Genomic DNA, 14222 nt, shown 5'->3' with positions numbered 1-14222 from the left:
GAATCCATCGGTACCAACCATATCATGCTAGCTTGTCGGGATAAACGCTAAATTTTGGCGAGGACAAACTGTCATGTTCATTTTCAAAGGGGTCCCTTGACCTCTGACCTCCAGATATGTGAATGAAAATGGGTTGTATGGGTAAAAATCTCCCTTTAAGGTACATTTTGAACAAATAAAAAATGCAATTAATCATAGACAATCATGCAATTAATAGCGATTAAATATTTGAATGGATTGACAGCCCTACTAGATACTATTAAAATACTTTCTCCTCTGACAGCAAGCGGACCGGGACAACGAGCAGAGGAAGAAACACGTCCTGAACTGTGAAGCTCCATCAACTCCTCCTAAATCTGAAGTCAATAAGGTAACGTCTTAGTTTCCTCTCACAATAAAGATCAGTTATAATATTGTAGTCATCGCGAGACGCTTTATATATAAAGCAGGTCGTACACCATATTTTAGAGACCCAAAAAGCGCGCTGAAAGAGAGAGAACGAGCGAGAGAGAACAAGAACGAGAGAGAGAACGAACGAGAGAGCGAACGAGAGAGAGAGAGAGAATGAGCGAGAGAACTAGAGAGAGAGAGAGAGAGAGGGAACGAGCAAGAGAACGAGAGAGACAGAGGGAACGAGAACGAGAGAGAGAGAGACAGACAGAGGGAACGAGCGAAAGAACGAACGAGAGAAAGAGAAGGAGAGAGAGAGCGAGAGAGAGAGACAGAGAGAGCGCGAACGAGAAGGAGAGAGAGAGAGAGAGACAGAGGGAAACGAGCGAGAGAACTAGAGAGAAAGAGAGACAGAGGGAACGAACGAGAGAACGAACGAGAGAGAGCAAAAGAATGAACGAGAGAGAACGAGAGAGAGAACAAGAACGAGAGAGAGAACAATAGAGAGAGCGAGAGAGAGACAGAGAGAGCGCGAACGAGAGGGAGAGATAGAGAGACAGAGGGAACGAGCGAGATAACAAGAGAGAGAGAGAACTGAAGCCGTTTTCAAAGCCACCAGTCTCCATTGACAAGAACAGTCATTTTACCTCGCAGAATACAGGACTTGCTGGTCCAGCGCTGCATCGATCGGTTAGTTTGATTGTGTGTTATTGTGAACTAACCGATGGAGGCAGCGGTAGACCAGCAGCTCCTGTGATCTGCAACGTAAAATGCTGTTTTTTGTGAATGGAGTCTGGTGGCTTTGAAGAGAGCATAGATGGATATAACTAGTGATATCCTTTAAGAGATACCCATCTGACATCAGTACTATCATTGGCTGTAGGACAAGAGGAGAGTAAAGATACTGACATGTTGGATGTTTCAGGTCTGTGTGACGTCCAGAATGCCACAGATGGATCTGATAGCAGAGCTGAAGAAGAGACAGGTGTCTCCTCTGGTGAGGGAGGGGAAGGACGGAGCCATCGAGGACATCATCACAGGTACACCTGGAGACACAGACGCTGTTTGTTAAACCATGACTGTGTTTTCCTCTGGTTCTCTGACTTAAAGGAACAGTTCAACTAGAGTTGGGCCGGTGTAACATTTCCTCCTGTTTAGTCTTTTAGGAAACTCAGTTCTTCACTCTTTTCTTTCTTTTAAGGCTTACCTCTCTTCTATTTGTCCTTTCTTTTCCCTCCTTGTTGTTTCTCTGGTGTCTCCAGCTCTTAAGTCCGTCCCCTTCACGGCTCGCTCTGCCAAACGCTCCTCTCGTCTCTTCTGCGACTCCGTCTTCAGCGACGAGGTGACTTCTTTAAATCCCTCGCTGCTCTGAGTCTCTCTTCCACTCTGCTGACCGTGAAGCTGTCACTGCACCTTTAACATATTCAACATGTACATCTGTATGTTTTACAAGGGAAGCCCATATCTGTGTTGCTCTAAAATTACTTTTTGTGATATAATTTTTCTCAACATATTACGACTTTATTCTCTTAATACTCCGTAAATGGGTAAGTTGCATTAATCTGAAATATATATTGTACTAAAGTATCCTTCAGGTTTGGGTTTACATTTTTATATTATACCATGGTCTGGGTGAATACTTGATTCTTGATTATGGACAATTACTAAGTAGTTCAACGTACGTAATGTTATTGACTGGGAATTGTTTTTTGTTTAACATACTGTACTGTCAAATTATATTTATTGTTTTTCAACCTCACGCAATGTTCTAGACTAGAAGTTGTAGTTTTTGTTGCCTAAACCTAAAGAAACATGTTTCATTCAGTTTTACATGTTAGAGCGTGTTGCTTTTAAAGGGACTGATTGTAACTTTTTAAGCGTATAAATGTAGCGGGTCGGGACACATGCGCGTTCGCATATGCGCACTCGCGTGTGGCCGGAGCCTCTCCTCCTCTGCCTGCCTGCCTTCACTCAGACAGAGCGCGCGTCCTCGCTGTCTCGCTCCACCTCTAGACGTGAACGCGCGCTCACTCCACACTGCAGGAGAGTTAGTTTAGCTCTGAGAATATCTAGTTAATGCACAGTGGACGTTTGTGCAGAAATAACTGCTGCAGCTCCTCCAGACCAACAGAGGTTTCCCGTGTCTTGTGAAGTGACGGAGCTCCTCAGCGAGTAACGTTATCGTCTCGTTACCGACCGGGTGCCGGTGTCTCCCTGCTCTCTCTGGCTGTGGGCGGAGAGAGCAGGGAGACTCGCTGCAGAGCCCCACTGCATCAGCCTGCGCTGAGGCAGGAAAAGCCAACACTAGGATCAGATGTAAATCATGTTCATGGAGAGACCTTCGTCTGGTCAGCTAACATTACTGCCAAGCAGCTGAAATATAGAGTGATATTGTGGTTTTAGCTGACGTGTGTAGCCTCACTGTGTTGAGCGATGCTCGTTCATGTCTATTTAGAGCGAGCAAGCGCGAGCCCGACGCTGACTTTCGTTGATTTCACGGCCACAGGTGTCGCTGTTAACAAGCATTTCTGAAAGTTACAAATAGTCCCTTTAAGTTAATTACTTCTTCCACCACTGGACATGATTAAGATTATCTAGACTAGAGGTTAATATGAAAAGATAAATGTGTTGTCACCCGTCTTGCCTCAGGTTGTTCCTCAGTGTGTTTGTTCTTCGTCCTCAGATTTAAGGAATCAGCCGTACAGACGGACGGACGCCGGCCGACACAGCGCCAAGTGGAAGGCAGGACAATCGCTCCACGTGTCCTCGGACATCTCCCTCTGAAAAACACAGCAACGCTTCAACTATAAAAGCACAAACAGATCAGATGTTTAACTCACCATCTTACTCTCTCATGCATGTTTAAGAATGCAAAGGTGTAAACGCATGTTGAAGGTCAAACTCTGTTACAGCGAGGCATCTTTCTGACTAAAGTAAAAACTTGGATGATTGTAGAACGTTCTGTGATTTGAATAATCAAAAGTTAAAGAGGGTGAATATTAGCTGCACTTGATGATAACGACAATTGATGTCACATGAGCTCGTTAAGACAATTACATGGAAGCATTCAGCTGATCTGTAACAACAAGAGCTTCATTACTGCTTCTCAGCTAAAAGTGCATCTTCAAAAGGCATTAAAGACTATCTTTGACAGACGGACCACTCGTAAATAATTTTGATAGTTTTCTTAAAAAAAAAATAAAAATGCCCTAGACATGATTTTTTAATTGGTTTTATTTTAAATGGAATCTTAATCACCGTCGTCCGTCTTGCAGGAGGTCTCAAAGATTTAGGCTGAAGATTTGTAATATATTTAAATTATTTTAATACTGAAGTGTAAGAATGAGTAACTTCTACTTTGCTTCTGCATTTCAACAAATAAAGCATTTTATACTGTTATTGATTTAGTGTCTTTATTTGCATGCAGAGTACATCAGACCGGAGTCAGCTCTAATGACCACGCCCCCTTTTAGGGTGAAACCAACCCTGTGTCCCTCGTAGACGGTAACAGAGTAAACAGAAGAAGCTGAAACATGTCTCCAAACTTCTACTTTAAACAATCCGCTAATAAGACTTTTCCTGAATTTTTTTGACATACTATACTACGACTTTTTTTCATGAAATCTTTCGACATACTATATTATATATGATTAGCCCGGCTCAGCCCACCTGTGTGACATCATCAGCACACCTGGTAGAGTTTTGTTTTTTTGTATTTCTTTATTGAACACATGCTCATGAACAGAGGTACAAACACATACACAGACAATTAGGAAAAAAAAGAATAGAAAACAAAAATATGTGCATTTACATTTCATAATGAGTTTGTGTTACATGCATCAGATTATATTGATTTAATAACTTAAAGGTCTTAATGGCTTTTTGGTAAGATGGTTCTATATATTTTGAATTCATTAATAAAGTGCAGGAAAGTTGTCTTGGTTCATGACCATTTTTCTTTATGAATATTTCCAAAAATAATAAATAATTGTATGATATACAGCACGTTATTTTCAATTTTATCTTGACTAAAATATAACATAATTATTTTTTATTATTATTTATAAGGAATTATTTTCAATCCTATCTTGACTAAAATAAAGCATACAATTATTTATCATTTTTCTTATATGTAATTTTCCAAAAATAAAACAATTGTATGATATACAGCACCTTATTTTCGATCTTATCTTGACTAAAATATAGCATTCAATTATTTTTAATTATGAATAAGGAGTTATTTTCAATCTTCTCTTGACTAAAATATAACATACAATTATTTATTATTTTTTCTAATGAATATTTACCAAAATAATAAATACTTGTCTGATATACAGCATGTTATTTTCAATCGTATAGCATTACATCAAACATATTTGCATATTGTTTTTATTATAATTACAACCTTATTTTTGTAATGGTGTAACATTTTTCTTATAATCTCATGCTTAAAATCACAAAGAAAGAAATCACAAATGTGTGAAAATGTTTTTTTGGTCTGTTGAAATGAGACTCGCTGCTGTTTTAATTATCTTCTCCTTGTGTGTGTTTTAAACGTCCATCTGCGTAACAACTTCTAACTTTGAGTTTTAGAGTTCATTTGCAGACACTGAAAACGGTTTGCCAGATGTTCGTCTGTTGAAAGGAGATTAAAGTTACTTCTAATAAAGGAGGCAGCAGATGCAGTCGAGTACATTACACAGACCTGCAGCCGTGCACAAACAGAGCACTTTTACATTTTCAACATTATAACTGCAGTTTCAGACATTCAAACGGAGAGGAAGAGAGGAGGAACGACAGGGACACTAAAATAACCAGCTGAGACGAAGCCAGCGCTTCATATCTGAGAGACACTTTTTGACCCTCGCTGATATATTTTTGCTCTTTGAAGGAGTTTAGAGTTTGGAAACTGGCAGGAAAACAGACTGTTTCTCTGCTTGTGACCTTTGCCCTCTGCAGATCTTTAATCCATCAAAGATTTAAAAAAAAAAAAACGAAATCTTGTTGAGATTTTCTCCTGAACGCTGCTCTCGTGTGGCCAATTACTCCGGTTTATCTGGACGCTTACAGTCAGAGCTCTGAGTATTTACTTTATCAGCGGATATTTTTTCCACCTCTAAAATAGAAACCTAAAGTTATGACTGATGATTTAAACTATAAACCTTAAATAGTTTAACATTTAATAGTCATCTATCACAAATGTATATTCTGTCTGTCGATTGTGCCGTAGCATTCCTCTTAAACTATTTTAATGATCTAATTGTTTCAGTAATTTTTCAAGCAAAAAATTGATTAGTTGCAGCTTCTAAAATAAAATGATTTAAAAAAATTATAGTTCACTAATTATTTGGGGGTTTTTGACAAGTGGTCGGACAAAACAAGACATTTAAATATGTCAGCTTGGACTTGGGGACATTATGTGGCATCAATGATGCTCAATACAGAATTCAGAGGAAATTTATTGTCACTGAAATGTCATTAAATGTAGCAAAATATATATATATATTTTAAAAAATGTAGCCCTTAATTGATAAAATGTGACATAAATTGATATTTGTTTTAATTTGCTTCTTTATTTATTTATCTTTGTATTAATTCCCTTATTTATTTATTTCTGTATCTATTTTTATTTTATTTTTTTATTACTTAATTATTTTATTTTATATTTTCATTTTTTATTTATTAAAATATTTCTTCTTTTGTTTTTATTTATTTTTAAACGTACATATTTATTTATGTATTTATTTATTTATGCATGGATTTCCCTTTGCATTTCAACCCTTATTTACTTCTTATTTACTTTTCTGCTGCATAATGAGGCAAAAATGCTATAAATGCATAAATACATACATTTAAATATAAATATAAAAAATAAAAATAAGTGCAAAAACAAATAAGTAAAAATATATAAATAAAAGGGACACAGACAGAATAGTAAACAGAAATATCAATTTATGTCACATTTTATCAATTAATTAATGGCTACATTTATTTGTAATATTTTTGCTACATTTAACGACATATTTATTTATTTATCGAGTCATTTATTTATTCATTCATTTATTTTGGCAGGTTCTGTCCTCCATAGGCTGATACTTTATAGTTACTGTAATCATTCCTCTTGTTCATAAAGGTCATTAAGAGATCTCTTCCTGACTCCAATGTAAGCGACGGAGGATAAAACTCATTCATTCTGAAGAACTCTGAACAAACTGTGAGTGATGTTTTAACACAGAATCAAACTGATAATTGAGTTCTTATATTAACTTCTACATAATTCTCTGTTTGAATGCAGTTCAACAGGTTTAGTCCAGTTCTTGTTTTACAGCCTCAGTGTTTCCTCGTTGAAACCAGATATGTTTCCACTTCTGCTCTCGTCGTCTCCAGGTCCTCTGTGATTCTCCTGCTTTGTCTCGCTGCTTCTTCAACGCTGGAGACAAACTGCAGCAGATCGGAGGCCCTCTGAGAGTCACTGATACTTTTCTCCATCGCGGTCACAGAAGTCAGAGTCTTGGCGGTTTGTCCGGCTACGCCGCGCACGGCAGCACCGGAGGCCATTTTGTCGCTAACGGTTTTGATTGTTTTCAGCTCGTCCACCAGCGGTTTGATAGTTTCACTGAAATGTCCACTTTTCTGCATCATCTTCACCTTCATCGACTTTGTTTTCTCGACTTTTGAATCTTTCTTTCTACAAAAATGACCAACTAAATAAACTGCAAACCTCGTAGCACACAACGCTCCGAAAGCACCGCCGACTGCGCCGCCTGCTGCGCCGACCGTCCCGCCAAAAATACCACCGATTGCACCACCAGTTGCACCGCCGATGGTGAACCATGCTACATCATGAACTGGACCACCGGTCGCTTTAGCTGCAGCGCAGACGGCCCCGCCGACAGCGCCGCAGAATGTTCCTCCAACTACACCACCTAACACGCTGCCGACAAAGCCGAAAGTTGCACCGAGGGCGTTAATATGGCCACAAAACCTGGTGCAAGTTGCAGCACTAACTGCCCCCAATGCCCCCCCGACTCCACCAGTTACAGCACCACAAGCTGCACCGAGAACTCCTCCGAACACACTGAACAGACATCGGACCGGCTTATTCTCAGCAACGTCCTCGTGTTCATCATGAAGTCGAGCAACCGCCAGTGTGAAGCTCTCTGAAGCTCTCTGAAGATAATCTCTACGTTGACCGTAGAGACGTACGAAAGACGTCAGACTTGTTATGAGTTCGTCTTTTTGCTCAGTTGAAACGGTAAATACGCCGTAGGCCACAGAGCCGCCTTCAAAATCAAATAAGTTTTCCATTGTTTGTGTTTTTTTCTTTCACAATAATCCACCTGATAACTGAGGTCACGTCTTCAACTTGATGAAAGTTTAGTGTCCGGTCGTCGGACGTAGTTTAAGATCCAAAAATCGATGGTTAATTCCCAAAAAGACAAATTGAAGAGGCTGAAGTTTGAAGTTTTTCTGCCTGCGTACGAAAAACAGAAAAGATTAAAAAATATGCTGATAATCCTTATGTAAAATATTAGGTACAAATCTAAATAAATGCAACTCTTGACAAAAAAGTCTCACTTGAATACTGAGCAGTAATTTTGGCAAAAAACAGTTTTAAATTTATAGAGGCTGAAGAGAGCCACTGGAATATTTAAACGTATTAATTTAATTTGCATTTAAGAGATGGATTAATAAACTTTAATCTGCAATAACTGATGTTGTTTTGCCTCTTTGTAGACATAGGAACAAGCTGGAAACACAACATTAACATATTATCACTTTTTAAGTTTATAAGGCGAAATTGTTAGTAAACAGTTGCTTATCTACACATCAAATTTTATGAAATAAAAATTTAAATATAACTGAATTTGCGGTCTGATTCCATTTTATAATCCAAATCACAAAGAAATCCAGACTCAAAATAAACTTAAAAAGACTTTTAAATCTCAATTAATCTGTATGTATGTTTTATTTTATTAATTGTGTGTTTGCTGGATTTTTTATCTTTCATTTATTTACTTTTATTTTATCTTAGTATTATTTATTTTGCTTTTGGTTATTTACATTATTTTTTACATTATTTAATTTTTGTATTTATCTTTTTTTTATTTTTAATAATAAATAAATTAAATTATTATTTTGTCTAGGCAGTGGGGGGTTGGGGGGGGGAGTGAAAAGGCTAAGTGTTTTAAGTTTCTTAAATAAAAATATTAAAAATATTAAATCTCAATTAATCTCTGTTTTAATAATTTGCAGTTTCCATTTCATGATCGCTTTAATTTAAATTCATCAAAATTAAATTAAAAAGAGGCAAATTAGATAATCAATCAAAATAAATAAACTGAACAAAGTAAAATTTTTCATTTTAAAATCCAATTATTAATTTGTCAGTTAAAGACAGAATAAGGGAAAAAATACTAGCAAATTCAAAAATATTTATATTAATATATTTACTGATTTCTACTGTTTTTAAATTAACTGTCTAAATGCAAATGTAATTGATTAATTTATAATAGATTTGTTTTAAATCCACCAGTTTATTCATTTTAATTGAATACTGTAAAAGTTTAGATTTATTCCAGTGGCACACTTGAGACTCCATACCAACTGTGTCAGAGCAGGAAGTGCTGTAAAATGTTCTGTTGCTTTTCCAGTTTGGGAAGTTTGTAAACTGAATTAACGACAGCAGCGTTTCTTCTTCTGCTGTTTTCTGTCTGAACAAGTTTTCACAAACCAAGAACGACATTAAAATCTCAACAAGCTGCTACGATACGTAAATAAAAAAAGTTAAAAATGAGTTATTAAATATGACTTTACGCTGCTGACAGTAAACCAGGAGTTCTGACTTGTTGCAGCAGATTCAGATCAGTTGTATTTGTACTTACAGTCTGTCGTCTGCTCCACTTGTTTGAATGAAACACCAGCTGCTGTTTCCAGATGCAGGTAAAGTCACATCTGTGCAGTCTGACTTAGTTCGAAGGACAAAGTGGAAGCAGGAAGTGGAGGATTGAGAGCAGGAGGGCGGAGCTGCTAGAGTGAAACTCAGGTTCACTTCCAGGTGCCTCGAGGGAAAAACAGGAAGTCTGTAAAACTGCTCAGATTGCATCATTAAACAACAAATAAAGGAGGATTCAAGGTGAACTTTCATCTGAATACACTCTGTGGATTACAATCAACTCATAATGTGCAATACCATGGACATAATCATGAACATAAACACTTACCTGTACTTCAAATCCGATATTACATACATTTCTATATGCAACTCACCGAGAATGATCCTTACCGTTAACCTGTTTATATTAAATATTGTGTGTATTTAATATTTGCACTCCTTCCTACTTTGTACTGCAACGGCTGCACAACTATTTATTTCCCTCGAGATAAATAAAGTTTCCTATCTTATCTTAGTCTAAGTCATATTTGGAAAATGTTTTTGGAATTTTTGGAAAATATCAAGCTTATTGATAACAACATCTCTCATGTCTGTTAAGTACAGAGCTTAAGTCAGGAAGTGGTTAGCGTAGCTTAGCATAAAGACTGGAAACGGATGGAAACAGCTAGCCTGCTTCTGTCCAAACTTAAAAACCACATCCACCAACACGTCTAATTCTCACTAATCAACATGTTGTATCTTGTTTGTTTAATCTGTTCAAAAAGAGAAATACTAAAATGAGTTGTGTCAAGTTTGTCAAGAAATAGTGAAAACACACAACTCCCCCTGAAACCACAAATTGTCATTTTTACTTTTCTATTTGTTAACGGATGAAAGAAACAATAAACAATGAGTTAGTAAATGAGCTTTAGAAGTGCTGGTAGGTGTATTTTTTATGTTTGGACAGAGCGAGGCTAGTTGTTTCCCCTTGTTTCCAGTCTTTATGCTAAGCTACGCTAATCGCCTCCAGCTCTGTACTTTTTCATCTAACTCTCGAAAAGCAAATATTTCCTAAATTATAACTATTCCTACAGGAGATACTTTCCAGTAAAGAACATGTTTTAAAGATCACTTATTTCTTATAATTACTACCTTATTATCTGACACCTCACTTGATTATCATCTTTCTCTTGTTCCTCTCTGCTAACGCGACCGCTCAGCTTCTCCGGAGGAATCATTAAACTTTCATCTGATCTAAACGAGCGCTGGCCGACCTCATCGCCCCACAGCTCAAATCTAATTGAGCACATATTTGTTTGGTTTTAGGCGTCGCTAGGTTTAAACTAATCTGTGACATGTATTTGTCCACGGGGGAGGGCTTCAAAGTCAACATGATTAACAGCGCTGCACTCGGTATTAAATGATGATACACTCATGATTTATTAACGAAGGTTACAAAGCTGCGTTCTCTTTCCAGCTGTTAATTATAACCTCATAAAGTGGAGGGTGTTTCAGACCACTGGTTTCTAAACCACGGGGGACCCGACCCCCACTAGGGGTCGCAAGGCCTTCTTGATTTTAAGGGATATAGACGAATCCGGAGAACGCTCTGTGTGGTGCCGCCTTTAGTTAGACATTTCTTCCAGGCGTTCCTGAGATATCGCATTCATGAGAATGGACCGGAAGGACAGACAACCCGAAAACATAATAAAACAACACATTCTCACTCCCAACTCGTCAAATACCGTCGCTTGGTCAGCGCCCCTCGACATCGGAGACCGACGCATGGAGGCACCCCTCTTGCGTTACTTTTGGACGGACCAGGGACGGCGTGTCTCTATACGCTCATTACAACTTTCAAAATAAACTTCCGTTTCCACAAGAAGTTAGGTTTAGGCAACACAACCACTTAGATAGGGTTGGGAAACGGTCGGTTGATGTTAACTTCACTGACTCACGACTTACGGGACAAAATAAGTCAACGTTATTTTTAGTTTCACACGGGACACGGACAGCGGTCTCCTGGTTGGAAGTCTTGTGTTTGTTTGACCCGTCCACCTCCCGTCCTGCCCACCCTGAACAGACTCTTATGGTACGTGTCCACAGGCTCCGTGCTTTCCATGCTCCCCATTAATTGTCTATGTAAACAGCCACGCAATGCATTCTGGTAGCGATTAGAGAGACTAGGCGTCGCGACGAGTTGAGGGCTCGGTTACTTTATGCAAATCACGGGCGTCCGACGCGACCCGCCGCCTCTCAAAACTCCCGACAATCTTTTAAAATAAACGTTGTCGATCCAAAATAAATACAGATTCATCAACTGCATGGATTATTTCTCGCCTCAAATGTTTTCAGAAAGACATTTCAGTGAACTATTTTCGTGGATTAAGAGAAGAAAGTTTCCAAACGAGCCTCCATACTGGTTCCGGTTTGAAAGCTGGGAGCAGCAGCCAACGGCGGGAAAGCGTTCGTCCAATCAGGAGCCGAGTGCCTTGTTTCTAGGGACAGCACACCAAGCGTCCAATGCTGGGAAGCGTTGCGTCCCCTCGCGATAAAAAACGCCCCTGTGTTGGGCGCCTGGGTTAGCTCAGTTGGTAGAGCGGGCGTCCATGTATTAAGGCTTGGTCCTGACCGCGGCGGCCCGGGTTCGAATCCGGCCTGTGGCCCTTTCCGCATCCACTCTCTCTCTCCCCCTTTCACGACTCTATCCACTGTCCTGTCATAAAAATGGAAAATGCCCCCAAAAAAATAACTTTAAAAAAACAAAACGCCCCTGTGGACACGTACCGTCACGCTATTAATACAACGTCACTGCTCCGACGTCGGATAACGCCGCGGGTGAGTTTACATTGGAGTTAGTTGAAAGCCCGGTTTGTCACATACTGTTGCTAAAGGGAACCTCCGTGCGTTGGTTTTCCGATGCCGTCGGGCGCTGCCAAGTCGGCGATGTTTGACGAATACAAAATAATTGGAATCCATTCACAGACGAGGCGCTCACAACCATCATGTATAAGAGGGTCACCTTTATTGTCACAAAAACACAACAGGAACGTACAAAAGCAGCAACCTTTTTTTTTTTGTTTGGTTGATTTTTCTCACACGAAGCAGCAACTTTTACTTTCCATACACAAAGTTGCGCGGTGTTTTTGCACGGTTGTTTAGTTGGTCTTTAGTTAAGTTATACTGACTTTGTAGTAGATTATCATTCTTCTTCACGATTCACAAACAACACTTACCCCACACAGCAAGCATCACTCTCAGACTGGAGGAACAGTATGTAGTTGATATACAATATCACCCTTTAGATCGTTTCTCAATACTTATTATATAATTATCCTTTTTTTTATTTATTCTGACAGTAAAAGGGGCTTTACCGACCCATTTTGAACATAATACAAAAATCTATGTTACTGTACAATTTGTTTACTCTATCATACACTCACAAGTATACACAGAATTGTTGACAAGAAAATTTGACCTCTGTTGCGTGCAGATTTCCAGGAATGTATACAGTATGCATGCCATTTTGGATTATTATTTTTTTTCCCAGTCTAAAAAAATTTCCACATAAAATCAATTTTGTAATATATCATTTGGGTTTATATACATTTTTGAACATCCACAAATGGTTTGAACAATCACACATTCATCAAGAAACCAACAATAGAGTTTATCTGTGCAGTGTACGAACACTATTGGTTATAATAAGAGGAAAACAGCTACAAAATGGGGCGTCCTATCAGTGAGGAAGGAGGATATGTGCTTTTTATAAATGTGGTGGTACCATTATATACCTTTCATACTCCCCCCCCCCCCACTAGTCTTCTACAGCAACAACGTTTGATCATGTTTCTATGGGTTAGCAGGAAAAAAATAAAAAATCTTTAACACAGAAAAATAATAATTTACAGAATAAATGTGTTTATGAATCCTCTTCTTCAAGTATAAAAATACAAAAAAAGCTTGATTATATAAAACATAGATGATACTTTTTCTTTTTTACATGTTAATAAAGCGATTTCTTTTAAAACAAAAAACTAAAATGGTCTTATAATATACATACAATATATCTGTGAAGTGGTTCAGGTTATACGTTAACTGGTTCTATTTTTCGTGCTAGCTTTTTAATGCTATTTCTGAGACTACTAATACATTCCATAAATGTATTAACTATATAGAGAAACATCTGCTTGTAATTTAATTTCTGCCAGTGGTATAAATACACACTCACAGTATGAGATTAATATTTCCCTCCAGTAAAATGTCAAACAGCACAGAGCCGGTGTTTTCTTCTCATTTAGACACAGTTTCAATATTTCACCCCAAAAAACCTTTCAACTTGAATCCAACTACGCAACATCCAGTGTTTGAGTTAATGTTTATGACTAATTTATCTTAGAAAACAATAAATAAATGTTGTCTGTGTCCCAATTTCATACTTCATACTAATTGTATACATTATATACTAATTGTTTTAGTATAATGTACACTTTGTACTACCGGAAAATGATTTGTTTTAGACGTTTTTTGCGTTTCAAGATCTTCCTGAGCTGTCTCAACAACAGCAGCAATTTGTTTTAAAGGAAAAATCCACATGAAGACCTACGGAAGTCTATTGCTGCCACGCCAGAAAAAAAGAAAAACGGAGCAGTATCACGCTATAACGTGACAAGTTAATTGTTGTAACACAATATTTTTCACGTTATAACAAGAAGGAAGGCGGTGTAGCTTCCGTGCCCTTCCCCTTCAGGGCGATGCAAGACCGCATGGCCGTTAATTTCACAACAATGACCTGCTAGCTGTACGTTATCCCGCGTATTACACGGCTACTTACTGAAGAAATCAATATTTTGACTCAAAAATGGTCCTCCAGAGTCTGACATCAGAGTTGCATTCATAGCAATGGTCCGTTATACATAGCAACGGTCTGTTATACATAGCGACGGTCCGTTATACA

At 38.2% G+C, this 14222-nt stretch overlaps 1 protein-coding gene and 1 long non-coding RNA gene across 8 annotated transcripts in view; both read left to right on the top strand.

Annotated features, from left to right (window-relative positions):
• fmnl1b (formin-like 1b) overlaps nt 1–3786 on the top strand; it is a 65766-nt gene extending 61980 nt beyond the window's left edge. For 5 of the 7 annotated variants that reach the window (XM_074618912.1, XM_074618911.1, XM_074618916.1 and 2 more), the window contains 3 exons: nt 284–370; nt 1316–1430; nt 3074–3786. In XM_074618912.1, coding sequence (XP_074475013.1) covers nt 284–370; nt 1316–1430; nt 3074–3174 — 303 coding nt within the window. In that variant the 3' untranslated portion in view covers nt 3175–3786. Of the gene's footprint in view, nt 1–283; nt 371–1315; nt 1431–1652; nt 1733–3073 lie in introns of all 7 variants that reach the window. The other 2 variants (XM_074618915.1, XM_074618913.1) reach the window with 1 other exon arrangement.
• An 8478-nt stretch (nt 3787–12264) lies between these two features.
• Nucleotides 12265–13908, top strand: LOC141758716 (uncharacterized). Its single transcript, XR_012591933.1, has 2 exons — nt 12265–13742; nt 13786–13908. It is a non-coding gene; the product is annotated as an uncharacterized LOC141758716 (long non-coding RNA).
• The last annotated feature ends 314 nt before the right edge of the window (nt 13909–14222 follow it).

This window comes from Sebastes fasciatus, chromosome 20 (genome assembly GCF_043250625.1).
Source record: "Sebastes fasciatus isolate fSebFas1 chromosome 20, fSebFas1.pri, whole genome shotgun sequence".
Lineage (NCBI taxonomy): Eukaryota > Metazoa > Chordata > Actinopteri > Perciformes > Sebastidae > Sebastes > Sebastes fasciatus.
This window is presented reverse-complemented; position numbering and strand designations above follow the sequence as displayed.